We start from the raw sequence: 18,995 nt of genomic DNA, 5'->3' as shown, positions 1-18,995 counted from the left end.
TGGAATGTTGGAGTAGAGAGCTTCTACATCCATAGTGGCTAGGATGGTGTTCTCTAGAAGATCACTGCTTTCTATGGTATTTACCATTCTACCCTCCTTTCCTCTCTATCCTTTATTTATTTTTTATCTATTTATCTAGATTTAAATTAATAAAGATGCCTATCCAAGGCTCTCTGTGCCCTAACATACAATTAAATCAAATCTTAGCAGTATTAAAATCAGTTCTGCAAGAGCTCAGCCAGTCAACTACCCCTTTATCCTGGAAGCAGGCCCCTCCTCTACTTTGGCTTCCTTTATCCTTATTAACCAGTTCTCTCCTGCCTTCCCTCTTCATGCCCCACAATACATCTATATTACATATTACACACACACACACACACCCCCCCCCATTAAAATAACATTGCAATCTTAAAGTCAAGCCCTCAAAAGTTAGGAAATGCAAGAAAAAAAACAGTTACATACCTGTCTGGTAACTCTTGTTCTTTGAGATGTGTTGCACATGTCCATTCCATTTTAGGTGCGTGCGCACGCTAGTGCACCAAAGCAGGAAAACTTTTTCCCATACCGGTACTCATCAGGGCAGCACATACACCTTCTGCACAGGCATGCTGCCAGCTTAGAGTGCAAAGGAGCAGAGTAGTACCAATGCCCCTCATTTCCTTCACACCAGAAGTCAGAATTTGCTGTGACTCCAATGTAGAGGGGAAGGAGGGGTAGTCATGAAATGGACATGTTCTTTGAGACTTTGCACATTTACCAAACACTTAAGTAACCATGTTTTCCTTTGAGTTCTTGCACATGTCCATTCCACTTTAGATGGCTCACAAGCAGTTCCAGATGAGAGAAGAGCGTTGGAGTCTACCTAAACAAGGCCTACAACACCATTCTCCCAAATCTAACGTCATTTCTTGAGGCATTGGAGAGAGCATAATGAGTGGTGAAGGTCTAAACAGATGACCAAGTTGCAGCCCTGCAAATCTCACTGATGGGAATGCAAGCCAAGAAAGCAGCCAATGTTTGTGCTCTTGTAGAATGGGCTAGAATTCACTGAGATTGGGGAACCTTAGCAATATTGTAGCATAGATAAATATAGGAGGAGATGCAGGAAGAAATCCTCTTCGAAGTGAAAGGCTGCCCCTTCATCCTGTCAGCAAGGAGACAAATAATTGAAGAGAAATTCTAAACTCTTTTGTCCTTGTCCCAATAAAAGGCTTATGCCCCCCAAAATATGGATTTCTCCTATTTTTTTTTGGTGGAAAAGGTTTTGAAAAAAGATTGGTGAGCAGAGAGTCTGATTTAGATGAAGTTCCGACACCAGTTAAGTGAAAATTTTGGGGTGTGGATACAAACTCACTTTCTCTTTTATAAAACACCATATAAAGGATGGTCAGCCACCAAAGCCTGAAGTTTTACTACCCTCCTGGCCAAAGTAACAGCCACCAGGAATGCTAGAGAGACAGGAGAAAATGAGGACACAGCTATAGTTTCAAGAGGGGGCTCCATCAAAACTGAAAGAACCAAATTCAGATCCCATCATATTGCTGGGTCCCTAATACTTGGGAAGAGCCTCTCCAAACCTTTCAAGAACTTAACAGTCATAGGATTGGAAAAACGGATCTTTCCTCTACAGGAGGAGAGGGCATGGAGATCCCTGAAGGTTCCTCTGGCAGCTAATTGACAGAATCCTTTTTCCTTTAGGTGAAGCCAGTAATCCAGGATAATATGAATAGGAGCCTGTGAAAGAGGTATCATTCTGCTGGGACCAAACATACTTACCTCAAAAAAACAGAAGAGGTTCTCTGTCTGGTGACGGGTTTTTTGCTATTTAAAAAGAACATTTTGCACTCCAACTTAACAGACCACTTCCTGGGGAGCTACCCACTGAACATCCAAGCAGTCAGATGTAGGCTGAGAGGGTTGGGATGCAGCATCTGACCATGGTTCTGTGACACTATGTCCGAGCCTGAGAGAGGGGTATGGAATTTTGAACAGAAAGGCTCAAGAGGTCTAAGAACCAATGCTAGCTGGGCGAGACTGGTGGTGGCATCCTGTCTGAGTTTGCTCAAAACTCTTGACACAATAGTGATAGGAGAAAAAATGTAATGAAGTTTCCCCTTCCAGGATAGTAGAAATGCATCTGACACATCCCAGGCTGTGACCTGACCATGAACAGAACTGGGGATTCTTCCTGTTCCGTCAGGTGGCGAATAGGTTTATTTCTGGCATTCTGCAGATCTGAAAAATAGACTTTGCCATGTTCCGTCTGAGAAACCAGACAGTTCTGAGACCCAGGAAAGTGAGATGCTTTGAGAGTAATCTCATTCCTGATGCAGAAAGACCAAAGGTTTATCGCCTCTTGGCAAACAGGGTCATACCTGGCACGTCCAGGCTTGTTTAGATGGAACATCACAGCTGTATTGTCCATGAGCACCTGAGCAGAACTACCTTTGATATGTGGAAGAAACACTTCACCAGCCAGGTGGATAGCTTGAAGCTCTCAACCATTCATGTGAGGGAGAGAACTTGAGTCTGAAAATCATCCATGACCACGGTCACAGAGGGCAGAGTTGGGGCAAAAGAAACACTGTTGCATACGTTGGCAGAGTCCATCCACCAGACCAGGGACGACAAAACACTTGTGGATATCTGAGTCAGCACGCCAGCAGATGATGATAAGGATAGTAGATAGACTCTCCACATGACTGTGAGGTGAAGTCTGGCTACTGATTCTTGTAAGAACAAGCTGTCATGTGACCTAGACGTTTCAGGCAATTCCTCACCGTTGTACAAGAATATGCCTGAAGTCTTTGTATAGGTCCCATATCACCTGAAATCCTAGCTTGCGGTAATATGAGATTGCTGTGGTTGAGTTGCAAACTGTTCCTATGAATTTGATTCTCAGGAGAGGGGGAAACTGATTTGTCCTTGTTGATCAACAGTTCCAGTGACTGAAAGAGGGACCGGATCTTCTCAATGGCCACTATTATTTGCTGTCTGGACAGATCTCAAAACAACCATTCACCCAGATATGGGTACACCGGGACCTCTACCTTCACGAGATATGCTGCAACTACTGCCATGCACTTTGTGCAGACTCAAGGGGAGGTCCATAAGCTTGTAATAACATCTGCTATGAGTTTTAAGAAGCTCCTGTGGCTCTCGTAAACACCCACATAGAAGAAGGAATCCTTTAAGCTGAGAGCAGTGAACTAGTCTTTTGGGTCTAGGGACAATAGATGCTAAGGTAACCATACAAAACTCTTTATGTATCTATTGAGGTATTGCAGGTGTACAATAAATCCGAGGCCTACGTTGGATGGTACCACATTAGGTGCCAGAGTTGACAACTCTACATCGCCAGAATGTGATATGGGGGAGTTCCGAGTGGGACCTGGCTTAGCTCTAACCTTGGTAGTGGTCTTCTTGTGAAAGTCTGTTGGGGACTTACCCCTTGAAGATGAAGAGGGCTTTTTCTGGCTGGAAGAGGTCAAAGTGCTAGACTTCTGCTGCTGTTTACATGATATGAGACAGAGAAGAGTGTCATCTCTCTGAACCTCTTCAGCACGGGGATGCTGCCAAGCCTGGTAGAATGTTCTAAGATGGAATACAGTCCAAATTCCTGCATACTGAACACCTGGGTTCCAAAACTGAGCACAAAGCTGCTTCCACCAGGATATCTTGACGCTGAACTTCCCTCAACTTCTCAGTCCTGATCTTAACCCCCCTACAGAGAGGGCACTTATATCTCACATTTTCTTCTCCCACACACCTTAAACTGAAGGAGTTAGGCTCGCTGACTGACAGATTAGTTACAGCCAGAACAACACTTAACCCACAGGAATTTAGGCATGGCCCCCATACAGAAAAGCTCAAAGAACAATAAGACAAAAATCAAGTCATCTTTTGCAAATGAGTACCATTAAAACTATAGAAAAGTAACTATTTACAATTAAAAAAACCTCTAGAAAACTTTTCCTAAAGAGAGAACGAAAAAAAAAAGGTGAGCAGCTCACACACGCTGACTACCGACCATAGGATATGATACAGAACTGGAGTGGAGCAAGGGGTGTCAGGGCTGCTCTGACCCTTCATAGCCTTGGCTAGTACCACAAGTGTGCAGAGGGCACATGCACTGCCCCAATGGATACTGCTATGGGGAAAAGTTCTCTGGCTTCAGTGCACTGGCATGTGCATATCTAAGTGGAATGGATGTGTGCAAGAACTCAAAGAAAAATTTAGGTTGTCTGTACAATCTTAATGTGCCCCTCTGGAGTGTATGCATTATGATACAGTCTTTAATTACAGGATCACATACTAGTTTTTCCACAGGACCCCTGCCCCATTCAGTGTACAGGATAGGCCTGCTGTAGGGATGAATCAGGGCTGTGTAGTGAAGGAGACTGCTGTCTGTAGTAACTGTTTCAGTTGCTGCAAAAGATGAAAAGTGTCTCATGAATGAGGCAGCAGACTGCAGGAAAAGAAAGAATGGCCCCATGGTAAAGGAGACTGAATGCTACTATGGAGCATAGGTTTTTATCACTGCCTCTACCACAGAGTTCCCATATAAGGTAGTTAAGTTACTTAAACCAAACTTTTCAAAGGTGGTCACTAAATGTGTCTTTCCATTTTCTGACTTAGGACCCTGGTGTCTGATTTGCAGAAATGCTGAGCACTCTCAGCTGTAACTGAAGTCAGTGGGAAGTGTGCTTTGAACATGAAGTGCTATATAATAAGAAGTATGCTGAAAAATCCGGTAGTAGGTTTCTCAAGTTGGGCACCCAAAATTAGTGGACTCATTTTGACATTAATCTCTGTCTCAGTTCGCCACTTGAAAAATGGGGATCAATACCCACAGGAGTGTTGTGTAAATACATTTATTAATACTTCTGAAGCACTCCAATGCTATAGTGATAAGCTCCACAGAAAAGCCCATGAGCAAATGATTGTTTTCAGAGGAAGGTTTGAATGGGTGTGTGGTAAATAAGGCCTGCGGGCCACACATTGAACATGAATGAGTAAACAAAATATTGAACAGATGCTTATTCTGCATACTGAAGGAGACGGGGACCTTGTGACCAGGTAATTAAAAACAGTATCACAATACATACGCACAAGGGAACTAAATTAAGGCACAGGCAACCTTAATTCTGGTATTTCCTTACCATTGAGTGCTTGATGTTTGCCCCCTTAATAATGTTCTTTTAACAGATGTGTGTGTGAGTAATTACCTAGGTTCTAAAAAGAACCAACAGGAAAAAAAAACAAATTCCATCATGTTTCATCATTCTCAGTCTCGTATGGCTCACCGGAAGGGGTGGAACCTTTAGATACACCACACAGACCTCTGCCCCTTGAGCTAACAGAGTAACTGACAGCAGTAGTAGGCAGTCATTTTCTATGTGCACCAGCACTAAAGGGTTATGGGATACTGCCAGTGAGCTTCACAGACAGCAGAAGAATGGTAAGATTTAGTAGTCTTGGGTTCCATTCCAGGTTCTAGAAGAAAGCATGCTCTAGTGAGCACAGACTTCTGCTCCATCACCTGAAATCTGTCCTTTTCCCAAGCCTGTGTCTTCTTCAACCAGCTTTTCATCCACCTCCTTGCCCAGCAAGTCCTAATCCCAGTCATTTTATTCAACCATTCCCAGTTCCCCTGGCCTCCAGTCGCTGGTGCCGCAGTCCATGTTCCCAATTTCACTCCCCAAGCTTCTTGTCCAATCTCAGTGTCATCATCCTGTTGCCCTAGTCTCTTTGCCTAGCCATTCCCAGTTCTCCTCCCATACTCCAGTTCCTCGTCAGATCGGCCTCACCTCAACTTCTTGCCATGCCTCCAGTTTCTCTATCAGCCTTCAATCACAGCCTCCATGTCCCATCTACTCAGTCTATCCCCAAATATCCAGCTCTTGTCCCCTCTGTACACAAATCAGGCAGCTTCCTCCTCCATGCTGCTTGGGCCCAGCAGAGGGCGGGGGTTCAGAGCACAGGAGGGAGTTCTCAGTTCTTCTACCCAACCTGGACCCAACAGAGTTTATAGCAGCCCAGAGCAGCAAATGCAGGGAAAGCCCCACACTGCCTTGGGCCAGAGCATGCCCAGTGTGGATGGAATCTTCAGGAAATTTAGCTACTAAAATCTAAGAAGTCTATATTGAGCACGTGCAAACTGCGATTTTCAAAGTCTTATAACTTGCTCCAATTTAGGCAGATTTTCACAGGGACAGCAAGAAGTATATCCTTGACACAATGGCCACCAGCCTACCAAATTTCGAGTCCCTGCTCCAAAGCGCAGGGGCAGTAAAGTTGTTAAAAGAAAAGGTTACAAGAATATATTCCTACCCTTGTTCTTGGAAACAAATGAAATTTTCTGGGCAACCTTTTTAAAAGAAAAATCATCCTGAGGCAGACAATCAGCATGGAAAATTGCAGCCCAAATAATTAAAATTTGGCAAAGTTATAAGCAACTGAAAATGCACTCTTATAATGAGATGTGTCAGGCAACCTTAATAGGTGGGGCTGGTAGCCCCACCTATAATTTTTGTGTATTTGTGTTCATATATTCCAGAGACATACTTTACGGACAGAAACTTCATTTTATTGATTAAGTACAACATCTTCCAAATCAAACCCTAAAACCAAGAAAATGTCAACTTATAGGACACTTCTTAACAGTAAGCTTAATGTCCACAGAGCATGTTTTCAGCAACAAGACTCCCCATTTTCACAAGGAACTTTCTTCTGCCTTCAACAGATAAGAAAACACTACACACAACACATTAATTTTTCGCACAGTAACCCACAAAACCTGAATTACAACCTTAGCAACATTACCAAATATTCAGCATTTGCATGGGCAGCCAGGTTAAGTGCATGATGTGCTATGTTTCTGAAAGAAGTATGAAATTATAAAAAAGGTTGTGTATTCTACAAGGAAGATGTTGCTGTTAAAGATCAGAGTTCAAAAAATGCAAAACTTCGCTGCGTATGTTGCATAGTTCCATGTTTAACTCAATGCTATCTAGCTCAAATTTCTTCAGAGATAGGAAAATGATTTTCTAATTTCCAGTCCTACCAACTCACCTTGAGATCTGAGGTCAAGATGGGCAATTTTCATCTCATGCATGGCTGCCAGTAATAAAAAAAATTAGACATAGCAAGTTATGCATCCTCCAACCCCATTTAAAATAAGTGATATAGCCTTTTTCATACCATACATGAAAAAGAAGGAAGAAAGGGAACACCTAATTCTTTCCAACCCTTTGCTGGTTATTTTTATATGCACCATACCAGACCTCAAAGGAGCCTTATGAGCTGGAGTTCCCTTGATATAAAATAAGAAAAAGCTGCTTTCAGGGCTTTCTCCATGAGAAAGCACTCGCCGCTCCTGGTCACCCAAAATCTGGATTTATTAGCCTTCCAAGCCCATAGACAGACCATCTTCCCTCAGGTTTTTAAAGAGAGGATGGATTGGGGGTTAGAGTGCTTTATTTTATGAGGTTATTACTGCATTTACTAGCAGATCCGTATATTTATGCTTCAAAGTAAGATGAGCAGCCCTTTCCAACAGATTGTATTGTATGACTGTTATATTGTATACATTAACATATAATGGACACCTATATTTGCTATAAAATAAAATCTATTCCAAAAAATTACATAGCAAATGGAGGTCATTTAATTAGTTTATATTCTGTGGGCAATGCACATAGAGAGAGTGTGATAGATGTTTACCTGAGAGTTTACATAAGTCAAGCTATTAGTATACTGTTACTTTAACAGTTCACACCATTTCAGAGGCTTAAGGACATTAAAATGTATTTCAATTAAAAATATTTTACAGTTTTGAGTAAAAAGGCTGAAAAAAGTTAGTCATACCAATTCAAATGTGATAGACACAAATAAGGGGGGGGGCCCTAAAAAGAAACCTGGACAGTTAAAGTTAAGATTGCAGTATATTTTGACCACAAGTCACAAGAGGATTTAATATACAGTGGAGTCGCATCTTACACGGGGGCTAGGTTCTAACGTCAGCACGTAAGGCGAAAATCGCGTATAGTCAAAAAGAGAGAGAGAGAGATGGAAGAATGAAAGAATAAAAAAGGGAGAAAGGCTACTTCAATGTCATGTGCAAACTGGAGTGCCTCAGGATGGCCAAGAGCATTGTCTATGATCAGCAACACTTTAAAGTCAAGTCCTTTCTCTTTGAGGTACCGCTTGACCGCCGGAATGAAACACTTGGGGAACCAATCCAGAAATAATGCTGACGTCAACCAAGCCTTTTTATTTGATTGCCAGAACACAGGCAGGAGATTTTTGTTCTTGCCTTTTAGAACACGGGGATTTGCAGCCCTGTAGAGCAAGCCCGGCTTTATTGAATGCCCAGCCGCACTGCCACATAACAACAGTCACCCGCTCTTTAGCTGCTTTGAAGCCAGAGGCTTGTCTTTCTGATTTCGAAGTGTAAGTGCAGTTGAGCATTTTTTTTCCAGAAGAGCCCAGTCTCATCAGCATTAAAAACTTGTTCCGAAGATAGCCTTTTTCTTCTATGATTTTCTTTAATTGTTCGGGGAAGGCTTTTGCTGTCTCTTCATTGGCAGATGCAGCTTCACCAGTAGTCTGCACATTTTTGAGGTTGAAGTGGTTCCTAAAACTGTTAAGCCAACCTTGGCTGGCTTTGAATTCCTTCTCATCAGAAGGCTGTCCATCTTCAGTGGGAGGTATAAACAGCGCGTAGAGGCTAAGAGTCTTTTCTTGCAACATGTTGCCATCGATAGGCACCCGTTTACGGTTCATGTCTTCCAGCCATAAGTTTAATGCCTTTTCAGTCTTCAGTAAAGTCTTATCACGCACCTGGCTCATCACCTTAGCAGTTATTGGAGCACTTGATGCCACGGCTTGACGAATTTCTCTCTCGAATCTTGATGGCATGGATGCTAGATTTGTTGTGGCCATATTTATGCGCCATGTTGGAGACCGACATACCATCTCTCAGTAAGTCCAACACAGCCAGTTTTTCCTCCAACGTTGGAGCAGATCGCTGTTTCTTCGGCTGAGCACCAGATGAAGTAGTTGGCTTGCGTTTAGGGGCCATGTTGTACGAAAAATACGCATCTTTAAACACTAGAATCTCACTCAGCGTGACAAGACGCTCACTGGATCGGCAGGCAGCGATCTATCCAGCAAGGGTCGATTTATTGCGTCTAGTCTAGACAGGATGCATCAACCCCCGAGCGCTCTCCCGTCGACTCCTGTACAGTACTCCACCGCCGCGAGTTATTGTTATTTTTCTTTTTTTTTCGCCAAGCACGTATAGTTGAATTCACGTAAGTTAAATGCACGTATGATGCGACTCCACTGTAATATAATAATATTATACATGTTGTGGCAGAGCTCCGATTTTGTCCCCATGGGTCCTGTGCTTCCAGGCAGTTTATGCTAGCCTCAGAGGCTCACTCCACATAGCCCTTCTCTCTCTAGGGCCAGGGTTACAGTCTACTGAGCCCTTTTCATCATAAGCCAGCAAGGAGGTTGGTGAGAACTCCCACAGTCTCTGTTGTCCCTATGGGCTTATTCCAGAACAGTTTAGCCTCCTGTCCTGATAGGGTCCTGTCTTCCCCTCCCAGGAGGTGTTTCTGTAGTGGTGGGTTGCGGGGGAACCTGGGCCCACCCTCTTCTCCGGGTTCCGGCCCAGGGACCCTAATGGCAGCAGCTGTTGGCAGCCGAACTTTCACTGCCAGAGTTGCTACATTTCCTTAGGCCACTTCCCCACAGCTTTCCTGCTTCTCTCTCCTTCACCCTTACCTTAGGGCTCCCTTTCCAGTGGCTTGAGGATGTCTTCATTACCCAGCCCTTCAGTCGCACTTCCTCTCTTCAGCCTAACCGGAGTGAGCCCTTTTATAGTATCAGAGGGGCCTTAATTAGAGTCAGGTGTTCACATTAGCTTAATGGCCTCACCTGACTCTTTGCAGGTTAATTGGAGGCAGGTGTCCATCCTAGCCTGGAGCAGCCCCTGCTCTGGTCAGTCAGGGAACAGAAAACTGTTTATCCAGTGGCCAGTATATGTGCCTTCTACTACTCTGCTGTACCCAACTGGCCTGGGTCTATCACAATATACAATAATATAAAGTGAAATAAACTAAAGGAACATAAGTAAAACAAAACTGCTAATAAAGACAATTACAACACGAAGGAATGAACAAGGTTGTTCTGTTTCCACCCTTTTAGATGAAATGGGAAAGCCAAATGTACTTTAACAGGTAGAAAAACAGTTGTAGAAAGGCAAGTTAGTTTTCTGTTGCTCCTGCCACTTAACTGTTTTCAGTTCTTGGCACAACAATGGCTGTCAGACCTAGTGCAAATTGATACAGTTCACTGCTAACATTACCTGCATCATGGGATATTTTGCTTCAGCAGGACTTCCAAATCCATTAACACCAATGAAGCTGGTACTAAAGTAGGAATCTGTGAGACTAGCATCAGCTAAACCACCGCCATCTATTCCAGGAACTAAAAGAAAAAGGAAAAATGTTTCAGATGATTTTAGTTTAGCAAGTCTACCTGTTTCTTGCCAATAAAATATATGTCTATATTTAGACTTGCATTCCTAGGAGAAGCAACAAAGAAAACATATTGGTACATATAATGAAAGGAGCAGTTAGATGGAGGATGGTAAATAAGGCGTGTGTGCACAATATGAAATTATAGCAGAGAGGTAGGCAGGGCAGAGCTGTGCACAGCCTTGAACGCAAGGAGGAGGAGCGCAAAAAATGTGGAAAGAGGAAGGAACAAGTAATGGTATCAGAATAGGAAGTAATGTGGTTGGAGCATCAGGAAAGGAAGTTTTTTTAAAAAAGAAAGGAAAGTAATGATCTTGCATACATAGTAAGAAGTTCTCAATGTGTTCAATAATTTATTTTTCAAACAATGTATTCATTCCTCTTGATGGCAACATTCACAGCAAGTTAACAACTTAAAATGATGTGTGGGAAAGAACTCAAACAACATCTTACAGCATAGACATTCTACGTTTCCTTAAACTTTTCATTATCTTGTTTTTCAAAAGTAGTTGGACAATTTTATTCAAAGTTGCCAAAAAGTTCTTCTAGGCTAAGAACAAGCATGAAAGATTTAATTCCCAAGGCATATTTTAAGAAAGTTCAGTGTCTAGAAACAAGGGCTTATAATAAAATACTTCAACTGTACCTATATAAATTTGCCACTACAGTGCAATAAAGATTTTTAAGAATAAAAAAATATAGTGATTTCATGAAGAGCTAAAACACACTAATCAAACATCAAAGAATCAAGATTTTATGGTTCTATGGAAGGTATGTTTCAGTAAAGAAACCCTCCATAAAGCATAAATGTGTGAATATTAGGCACAGATCCAACTCTGAGGAAAGACCTGTACCACATCAGTGCAACTTGAACCTTGGTATCAGCCTCCAGCCAGTTGGTAGCATGCTAACATGTCTTCCTAGTCACCACCGTCAAACAGAATCAAATGGATCTCTGTACCAAGCTGAAGGATTGCAGTTGCTGGTATTCACACCCACATGTGAATGTAGGGTTTTGAATGCCAAAGCAGGCTGCATGAACTGGTTGGTAACTTCCCTGCTTCCAGACTAGAACAGATAGATAGCAGGAAAGCTTTTTCAAAAGAAACAAAGGCAGCATTAGAGTAGCAGCAGCACTCAAGTGGCACTAACCAGCATCCAGTTAGCAATTGACAAGTTGCGCTCACTCACGCTTCAGCCTATATCCCCATTTGAGCCAGCCAACTTAAGTTAACGGCATCACTGCATTTGAATGTCAGGTTGTGTGTGAACAGAGGGAACAAGTTAAGGGGAACACTTGAGCTATCGCAAGATAACTTCGCAGTGAAGACATGCCCTTAATTAAACTAATCCTGACATGACATTAGCATTTAGCCTGCTACTTAAGCGTTTTTCAGGAGCGGTGTATTACAGATGTTAGAGACCCCAACTACATGTCATCATTAAAAATGACATGAAATTTTCAAGTCAGTTTTGAATCTTAAATTTAAGGACTAAAGGAACAGGGAGGCAGAGCCATTTCTGTATCTGCAGCACATTCTAGGTCTTCTTCCACAACTCCAGAAGAACAGCCAAGAGGGAGCTCTTTGAGGCCCCAGAACTACTACTCCTCCATCTGCAGTTTGGCCATGTTCTTACCTCACTCGCCCACAGCTGTTTAGATGGGAAGTGTGAATTCAGAATACTGGAACAAGACTATTCCATTCTGTGGACCTACTGTAATGAGAACACTGAAAACTGCAGAGCTATCAAATACTGTTGCCACACCTTGTTAGTCAGGATCCAACTTGGACTAGGAAGGGTCAGCTCGAAAAATACACCCCTCTGGCTGACACCTTGAGAGCTAAGGGTTACCAGATTCAGAGAGACACGCTGATCATCAGAGCCCTGGGCGCATGGGACCCCAGTAACAAGCAAATGTTGCCGGACTGCAGAATTGGTCAACACTACGCTTGGCTGATGCGGCAACTCATGGTGTCAGAGGCCATCAGATGGTCAAGGGTCATCTACACAGAACATATCACCGACATCTGCAATACCAGGAAGGATGAGCTGGAGTGCCGATGAGAAGCACTGTGGGGAAAGTAACTGAAATACTCTCCTCATGGACTGTATTTTCCAAATGGACAACCTACCCTAAATTCTCAATTACTGAGAGACAATCTTCACTCATTGGTATATGTGCTTTCCACAACCAACTCTGTGTAACTTTTCATGAGTGATGTATCTGCATACTTGGTTGCTAATGTCTAAACTGTATTCTTAAATTTACTCACCTAAATTTGGGTTAGTGCATAATCAGCAATATCTGCATCTTCTGATTTAAAAACAAACTTTGTATTCGTGGATAATCTAAGCACTATACCCAGAAGTACTGACATTCACCGGGTAGTTTTTTCAAGATGGAAATTTGGGGCTCTGTTTAGTGACAATTAGTTGTTTTCATGTTATTTTTCATTCAGAATTGCTTAGGTTTGCACTGAGGTGTCTGCTGCCCTGGAATCAGGGGTCGTCTCTGCTTGAATTTCAGTCAGTATTGGAAACTGAGGTACTGCTGCAGCTTTATGCTACACTATACAAGTTAAATCCATGTCCTTCCTGACTGGTGAAGGCCATTAGCAACTTTCAAAGTTTCAAGAACAGTTGCCATTCCAAGATACACTGTATAAACTCATCAGCTGACTTGGGCTTGCAGGGCTTAGTCTTTTGGGCAGAAAAATCACTGGGGTGATTGGGCTGGAACGGGAGCCTGAGTTCTGGGACCCTATGAGGGTGGAGGGTCCAGAGCTCAGGCTCCAGCCTGAGCCCAAATGTCTACACAGCAATTTTTAGCCCTGCAGCCCAAGCCTGAGTCAGCTGACCTGGGCCAGCTGTGGCCTTGGGCTGCAGGGCTAAAAATTGCATCATGAAAACATTTTGAAGAGCTGTCCACCACAGCATCTCTCAGTGAGAGTCTACCTCAAAATGCCATGTGATTCTGTAGTTTGGGTGTTTTCCTGGACCCCTTGGTGTTTCTGGACACTCACAAGAGATGTAGTTGCTCCAAAATATTCTCGTATCTGTACCTAGAAGAAGAACAAGCCTCTTTTGTAGAGTAATGATCTGGCCAACTGTTCACGACTTCATAACTTCCTTGCTAGGTGACTGCACCTGATTGTACTAAAGTAATTACACTGACCTTTAAAAGATCCTAACAGGACCAAAGCACAATAACCCACGTCCCACGCATCACCAGCCACTGAGAGCACACGACTATGGTGCTCTGCTCACTACACTGGCTCCCCACAAAGAAACATGCTGATTTCAAGGTAGCAGTCCTCATCCATACGCCCTTCCACTGCACTGTACCAAATTAGTTAGAAGAACAACTTAACAGTCATGTTCCACAGGAATGATTCAATGAATGACCTTCCAGGGTTAAACTCATTAGAGTAGAGGACAAGAGTTCTCAAGATAATGGCTTGAGGCTATGGAATTATATTCCAGAAGTGAAAAATGAACCCTGGCTTCCCTGCCTTCAGAATAAAACCCAGGATTCATTTCTTTAACATAGCCTTCCCACATCAACAGCAATGACTAAGAAAAGAAAGACAGAAAGGGACAAGATGCAGCTCACATAGACATACACTAAAAGAAGAGGGAAAAAAGTTTCCAGACACCTTTCTAGAAGCCAAGAGAAACAGAGACCACTTTGTCTGACCATGTCTTCTATAAGATTATTTTTTTGGGGAAACAGTTTCTACAGCAACAGGTGCTTGATAATCACCTAAATAGATGAGGCAGTTGTCACTTGGTCTATTATCTGGAAGACCACAAATCTATGTTAACAGCTTTTTCTCTTCTTTGACTTTTTTTCTGACAACTAATTATTCAGACAAGCTACAGATTTTTTTTCCCTCTGAGGAAGGCCACAACTGTTAAAATCACTTTTGTAACTGTGTATCACGGCCAGCCTAAAGAAAGCTCTTGCGCTGGAAGCGCCTGGATTTCACCAAGGATAAAGAGTGTTGAGTAATGGGAAAGTAGGTCTCTGAGATGCATGCGTAACGGGCCTGGGACACACCTTTGAACAGATTTTAGAGTCGCCACTTTGAATTTTTATTGACACACATTTATTGAACTACATTAGCTTCTGCATTCAAATTGCCCATCTTGATCTTTTCTGTATAACTAAAATTCATAAGTATACTTTCAAATTCTTCAGCTTTCAGTACCATTAAAATAGCATTTCCAGTACTGTTCTAGTTCCCAAAAGTATACTTTTTAATTAGTTTAGATTAATTGTTTACTGTTTTAGGGTGGTGGGAAAGTTCTGAAATTGGATAAAGTTGTCTTACAGGAGAAATACATCCATTTGTCTTGTGATAGCACTATTTATGCTTCAGGAAAGCGAGGTTAAACAGTCTCAAGATGATCTTACCCTGAGAGACCTAGTGATTTCCCCACAACAGTGAAAGAATTAGCTAGACTAGTTTGAGGAGCAAAGATGGATGTGACAAGTAGGGGAATAGACTGCGTTTCTCTTTCATGCAACGTCAGCAGAAATTGAGAATGATGAGCAAACTAAGATTTTAGCGTAAAAAAAGGAAGGAAACATTTAAGGCAAACAACAGATATAAAAAATAGGGCTCTCAATTAATCGCAGTTAACTCACACAATTAACTCAAAAAAATTAGTTGTGATTAAAAAAATCAATCATGATTAGTCAGTTTTAATCACACTATTAAACAACAGAATACCAATTAAAATGCATTAATATTGCTGATGTTTTTCTACATTTTCATATGTACTGTATTGTGTTGTAATTGAAATCAAATATTTGCACTGTAAAAATGATAAAAGAAATCGTATTTTTCAATTCACCTCATACAATCTGTAGTGCAATCTCTGTCCTGAAAGTGCAACTTACAAATGTAGACCTTTTTAGTTACTTAACTGCACTCAAAAACAAAACAATGTAAAACTTCAGAGCCTACAAGGCCGCTCAGTGCTACTTCTTGTTCAGCCAATCGCTAAGACAAACAAGTTTGTTTACATGTACAGGAGATAATGCTGCCTTCTTGTTATTTACAATGTCACCAGAAAGTGAGAACAGGCATTTGGAAGGAACTTTTGTAGCCGAAATTGCAAGGTATTTACATGCCAGATATGCAAACATTCGTATGTCCCTTCATGCTTCAGTCACCATTCCAGAGGATATGCTTCCATGCTGATGCTCATTAAAAAAAAAAAAGTGTTAATTAAATTTGTGACTGAACTCTCTGGGGAAGAATTGTACGTCCCCTGCTCTGTTTTACCCACATTCTGCCATATATTTCATGTTATAGCAGTCTCGGATGATGACTCAGCACATGTTCATTTTAAGAACACTTTCACTGCAGATTTCACAAAATGCAAAGAAGATACCAACATGAGATTTCTAAAGATAGCTACAGCACTCGACCCAAGGTTTAAGAATCTGAAGTGCCTTCCAAAATCCGAGATGGACAAGGTGTGGAGCATGCTTTCAGAAGTCTTAAAAGAGCAACACTCCAATGCGGAAACTACAGAACCCGAACCACCAAAAAAGAAAATTCACCTTCTGCTGGTGCCATCTGACGCAGATCATGAAAATGAACATGCGTCATTCCACACTGCTTTGGATTGTAATCAAGCAGAACCCATCATCAGCATGGAAGCATGTCCCCTGGAATGGTGGTTGAAGCATGAGGGGACGTATGAATCTTTAGCACATCCAGCATGTAAATATCTTGCAAAGCCAGCTACAACAGTGCCATGCGAACACCCGTTCTCACTTTCAGGTGACACTGTAAACAAGAAACGGGCAGCATTCTCGCCTGCAAATGTAAACAAACTTGTTTGTCTGAGCAATTGGCGGAACAAAAAGTAGGACTGGGTGGACTCGCAGGCGCTACAATTTTACATTGTTTTATTTTTGAATGCAGTTTTTTTGTACTTAATGCTACATTTGTAAGTTCAACTTTCATGATAACGAGACTGAACTACAGTACTTGTATTAGGTGAATTGAAAAATACTATTTATTTTGTTTTTTTACAGTGCAAATACTTGTAATAAAAATAAATATAAAGTGAGCACTGTACACTTTGTATTCTGTGTTGTAATTGAAATCAATATACATGTGAAAATGTAGAAAACATCCAAAACCATTTAAATAAATGGTATTCTATTATTGTTTAACAGTGTGATTAACTGAGATTTTTTTTTTTTTTTAAATCACTGGCCAGCCCTAATAAAACAGAACATATTTTTAAGTGGCTTGGAGGATCCAAAACATATTTTTACTTTTGGCAATGCTGGAAACAAGTGAAGGAAGGCAAGTTTAGAAAGAATCATAGAACACATTTTTCTACTTTTAAAAAGAAAACCATCAAGCAATTTCTTGCTTATGATAGCACAGCAGTTGAGCTTGATAACTGAAATAAAGAATAAAAGTCTCCTCTAGTATACGTCTTCCACTGCCACAGCAGGAAACAGAGACTCTTGATTGCATGCACAACAGGAGAACAAAGGACAGTAACAGCTTTTTTATTTTAAAAAGAGTAATACCAATATTTTCAGTTACAAAGGATTTAGTCACAACTTAGGTGTTTGGAAACCGGAGTGATGAGCCTGGTATAAATGCCTAGACATACCAAACTTTGAGAAGAGTCAGTGAGTGACTTTCAGCTGGCTAAATCACATGCAATGTTGGAAAATGAAGGGCAAGTCTAATATAAACATTAACAGGCAATATGGCCAAATCTCCCTCTCTCTTACTCCAGGATTACTGAAAGAAGTTGAGAGCAGCTCCAAGTACACCTGCTTAACAGGAAGCTCTGCTTTTCATGAGCTGCATAACTATGAAATAATGCTTAAAATGGGACCTGAAAGGTAAGCCTAAAGAGTTGGGTTTGTGCCCTTATTATGCTTCTTTATGTGGTGTAAATGTGGTCTGAAACAAATGTTTGGGAGAAGATTTTTCTGCTTGTTTTTTATATCTTAAAAATAACAGAAATGTAAAATTTGGTCTTCCCTGGCTTTGCTCGAGGTCTCATATTTAGAGAGAGAGCTTTCTTACAGATTAATCAAAGGGACAGATGCATTAATCTTTAACTAGGACAACCTTTCTCAAGTGTTTACTACGTATCAGCATTAAATAAGAGTTAAACATCTTTGTTATTCAAACATGGAATATTATCTTTGTTCCTAATTTTTTCAGCACAGCATATCACAGACTTCTGGAAAAGTAATATCCAGATTGAACCTTGTATGTTGCCATCACTGCTTAAAATCCTAAATTATAGCTATGTCTGTAATAAAAGGTGTGTTTTTACAATGAGATGGCTATCTAGATTCAAAATCCTGTCGGAGACAAGGAACAGGTAGATTTTAACTTCAATGTAGGCTAGTTGAAATTAACCCTCTTCCCCCACCCTGCCCCAAGGGTTCAACTCAACTAGCTACTGCGAGATAAAAACTACAGTGGCTTGTCTCCTCTTGAATTTTACAGAGATAGCTAGTGCAGTGTAAAAAAACCAGATCTATTTTTGCAGCAGACACAAAACCTGTGTGTGAGAGATGTCATTTAAAACTTAGGAAAACTGCTTTTAGCTTCATTAAAATATTATGATATTTGTAGGGCTTATATTTGACCTACTTTATTTTGTAGTGCCATTTCTTCTATCTAAAAACAACAACCATAAACCTGAGTTAAAAATCAACATTTGTGCACTGTTTAATGGATCTCAAAGTACAAGTTATGTGCTTTATATTATGTAGTAAGTGATTCTATGTATTGTCACTACCACTGTTTTAAGCTTTTAACTCTGATACCCCTTCTATGCCTGTTTTTAATATAGCATTTCTCAAGTCAAGACTAAAACTAATTGCCTTTATTACAAACACTCCAACTTAGCGATCAGGAATTTATTTACAAACAAAAAGGGAAAAAACAGAAACACATAAAATAAGCAAACTATACCCTACTACTACTAATAGGAGAGCTAATCTTCCTGTTCAATATTGCAAAATGTGCATACCATAGATATGTCTAATCTAGACTGCACACTCCTTGGAGCACATGTAATTTCTTCTTTTATTTTTACAAAACCAGCAACACCTCAACACTAAAATGGTGATAACACTCACTCCACAGCAATTACTTTCAATCCTCACACCTTCAAAATATGTTCTCTCCAAGTGCTTTCCAAACACTGTCTCTTCATGATATTCTGCATCAAAATTCTGATGAAAAGAAAGTAACAGAGGACTATTAAAAATATACTCTCACTTCAAAATTTTGTATCTAAAGGCTAATATTTTTTTTCTTTTCAGAGGGAAGACAGTAAAAATGTTCTGCTACTTAAGATTACTATTGGTATTTTCCTGTCCTTATGGTGAGGAGGGACACCCATTAACCATACAGAGTTGGTTCATATTTATGA

General features: G+C 41.1%; 1 protein-coding gene across 4 annotated transcripts in view; it reads right to left on the bottom strand.

Annotated features, from left to right (window-relative positions):
• The window catches only part of PAN3 (poly(A) specific ribonuclease subunit PAN3), a 118,220-nt gene that overhangs the window by 93,336 nt on the left and 5,889 nt on the right, over positions 1-18,995 (bottom strand). For all 4 annotated transcript variants that reach the window (XM_074958924.1, XM_074958933.1, XM_074958949.1 and 1 more), the window contains exon 2: positions 10,379-10,500. In XM_074958924.1, the coding sequence (XP_074815025.1) occupies positions 10,379-10,500 (122 nt within the window). The remainder of the gene's footprint in view (positions 1-10,378; positions 10,501-18,995) is intronic.

Source organism: Natator depressus, chromosome 1, assembly GCF_965152275.1.
Source record: "Natator depressus isolate rNatDep1 chromosome 1, rNatDep2.hap1, whole genome shotgun sequence".
NCBI classification, from domain to species: domain Eukaryota; kingdom Metazoa; phylum Chordata; order Testudines; family Cheloniidae; genus Natator; species Natator depressus.
The sequence above is the reverse complement of the archived record's forward strand: the minus strand, read 5'-3'. Positions and strand labels throughout refer to the sequence as shown.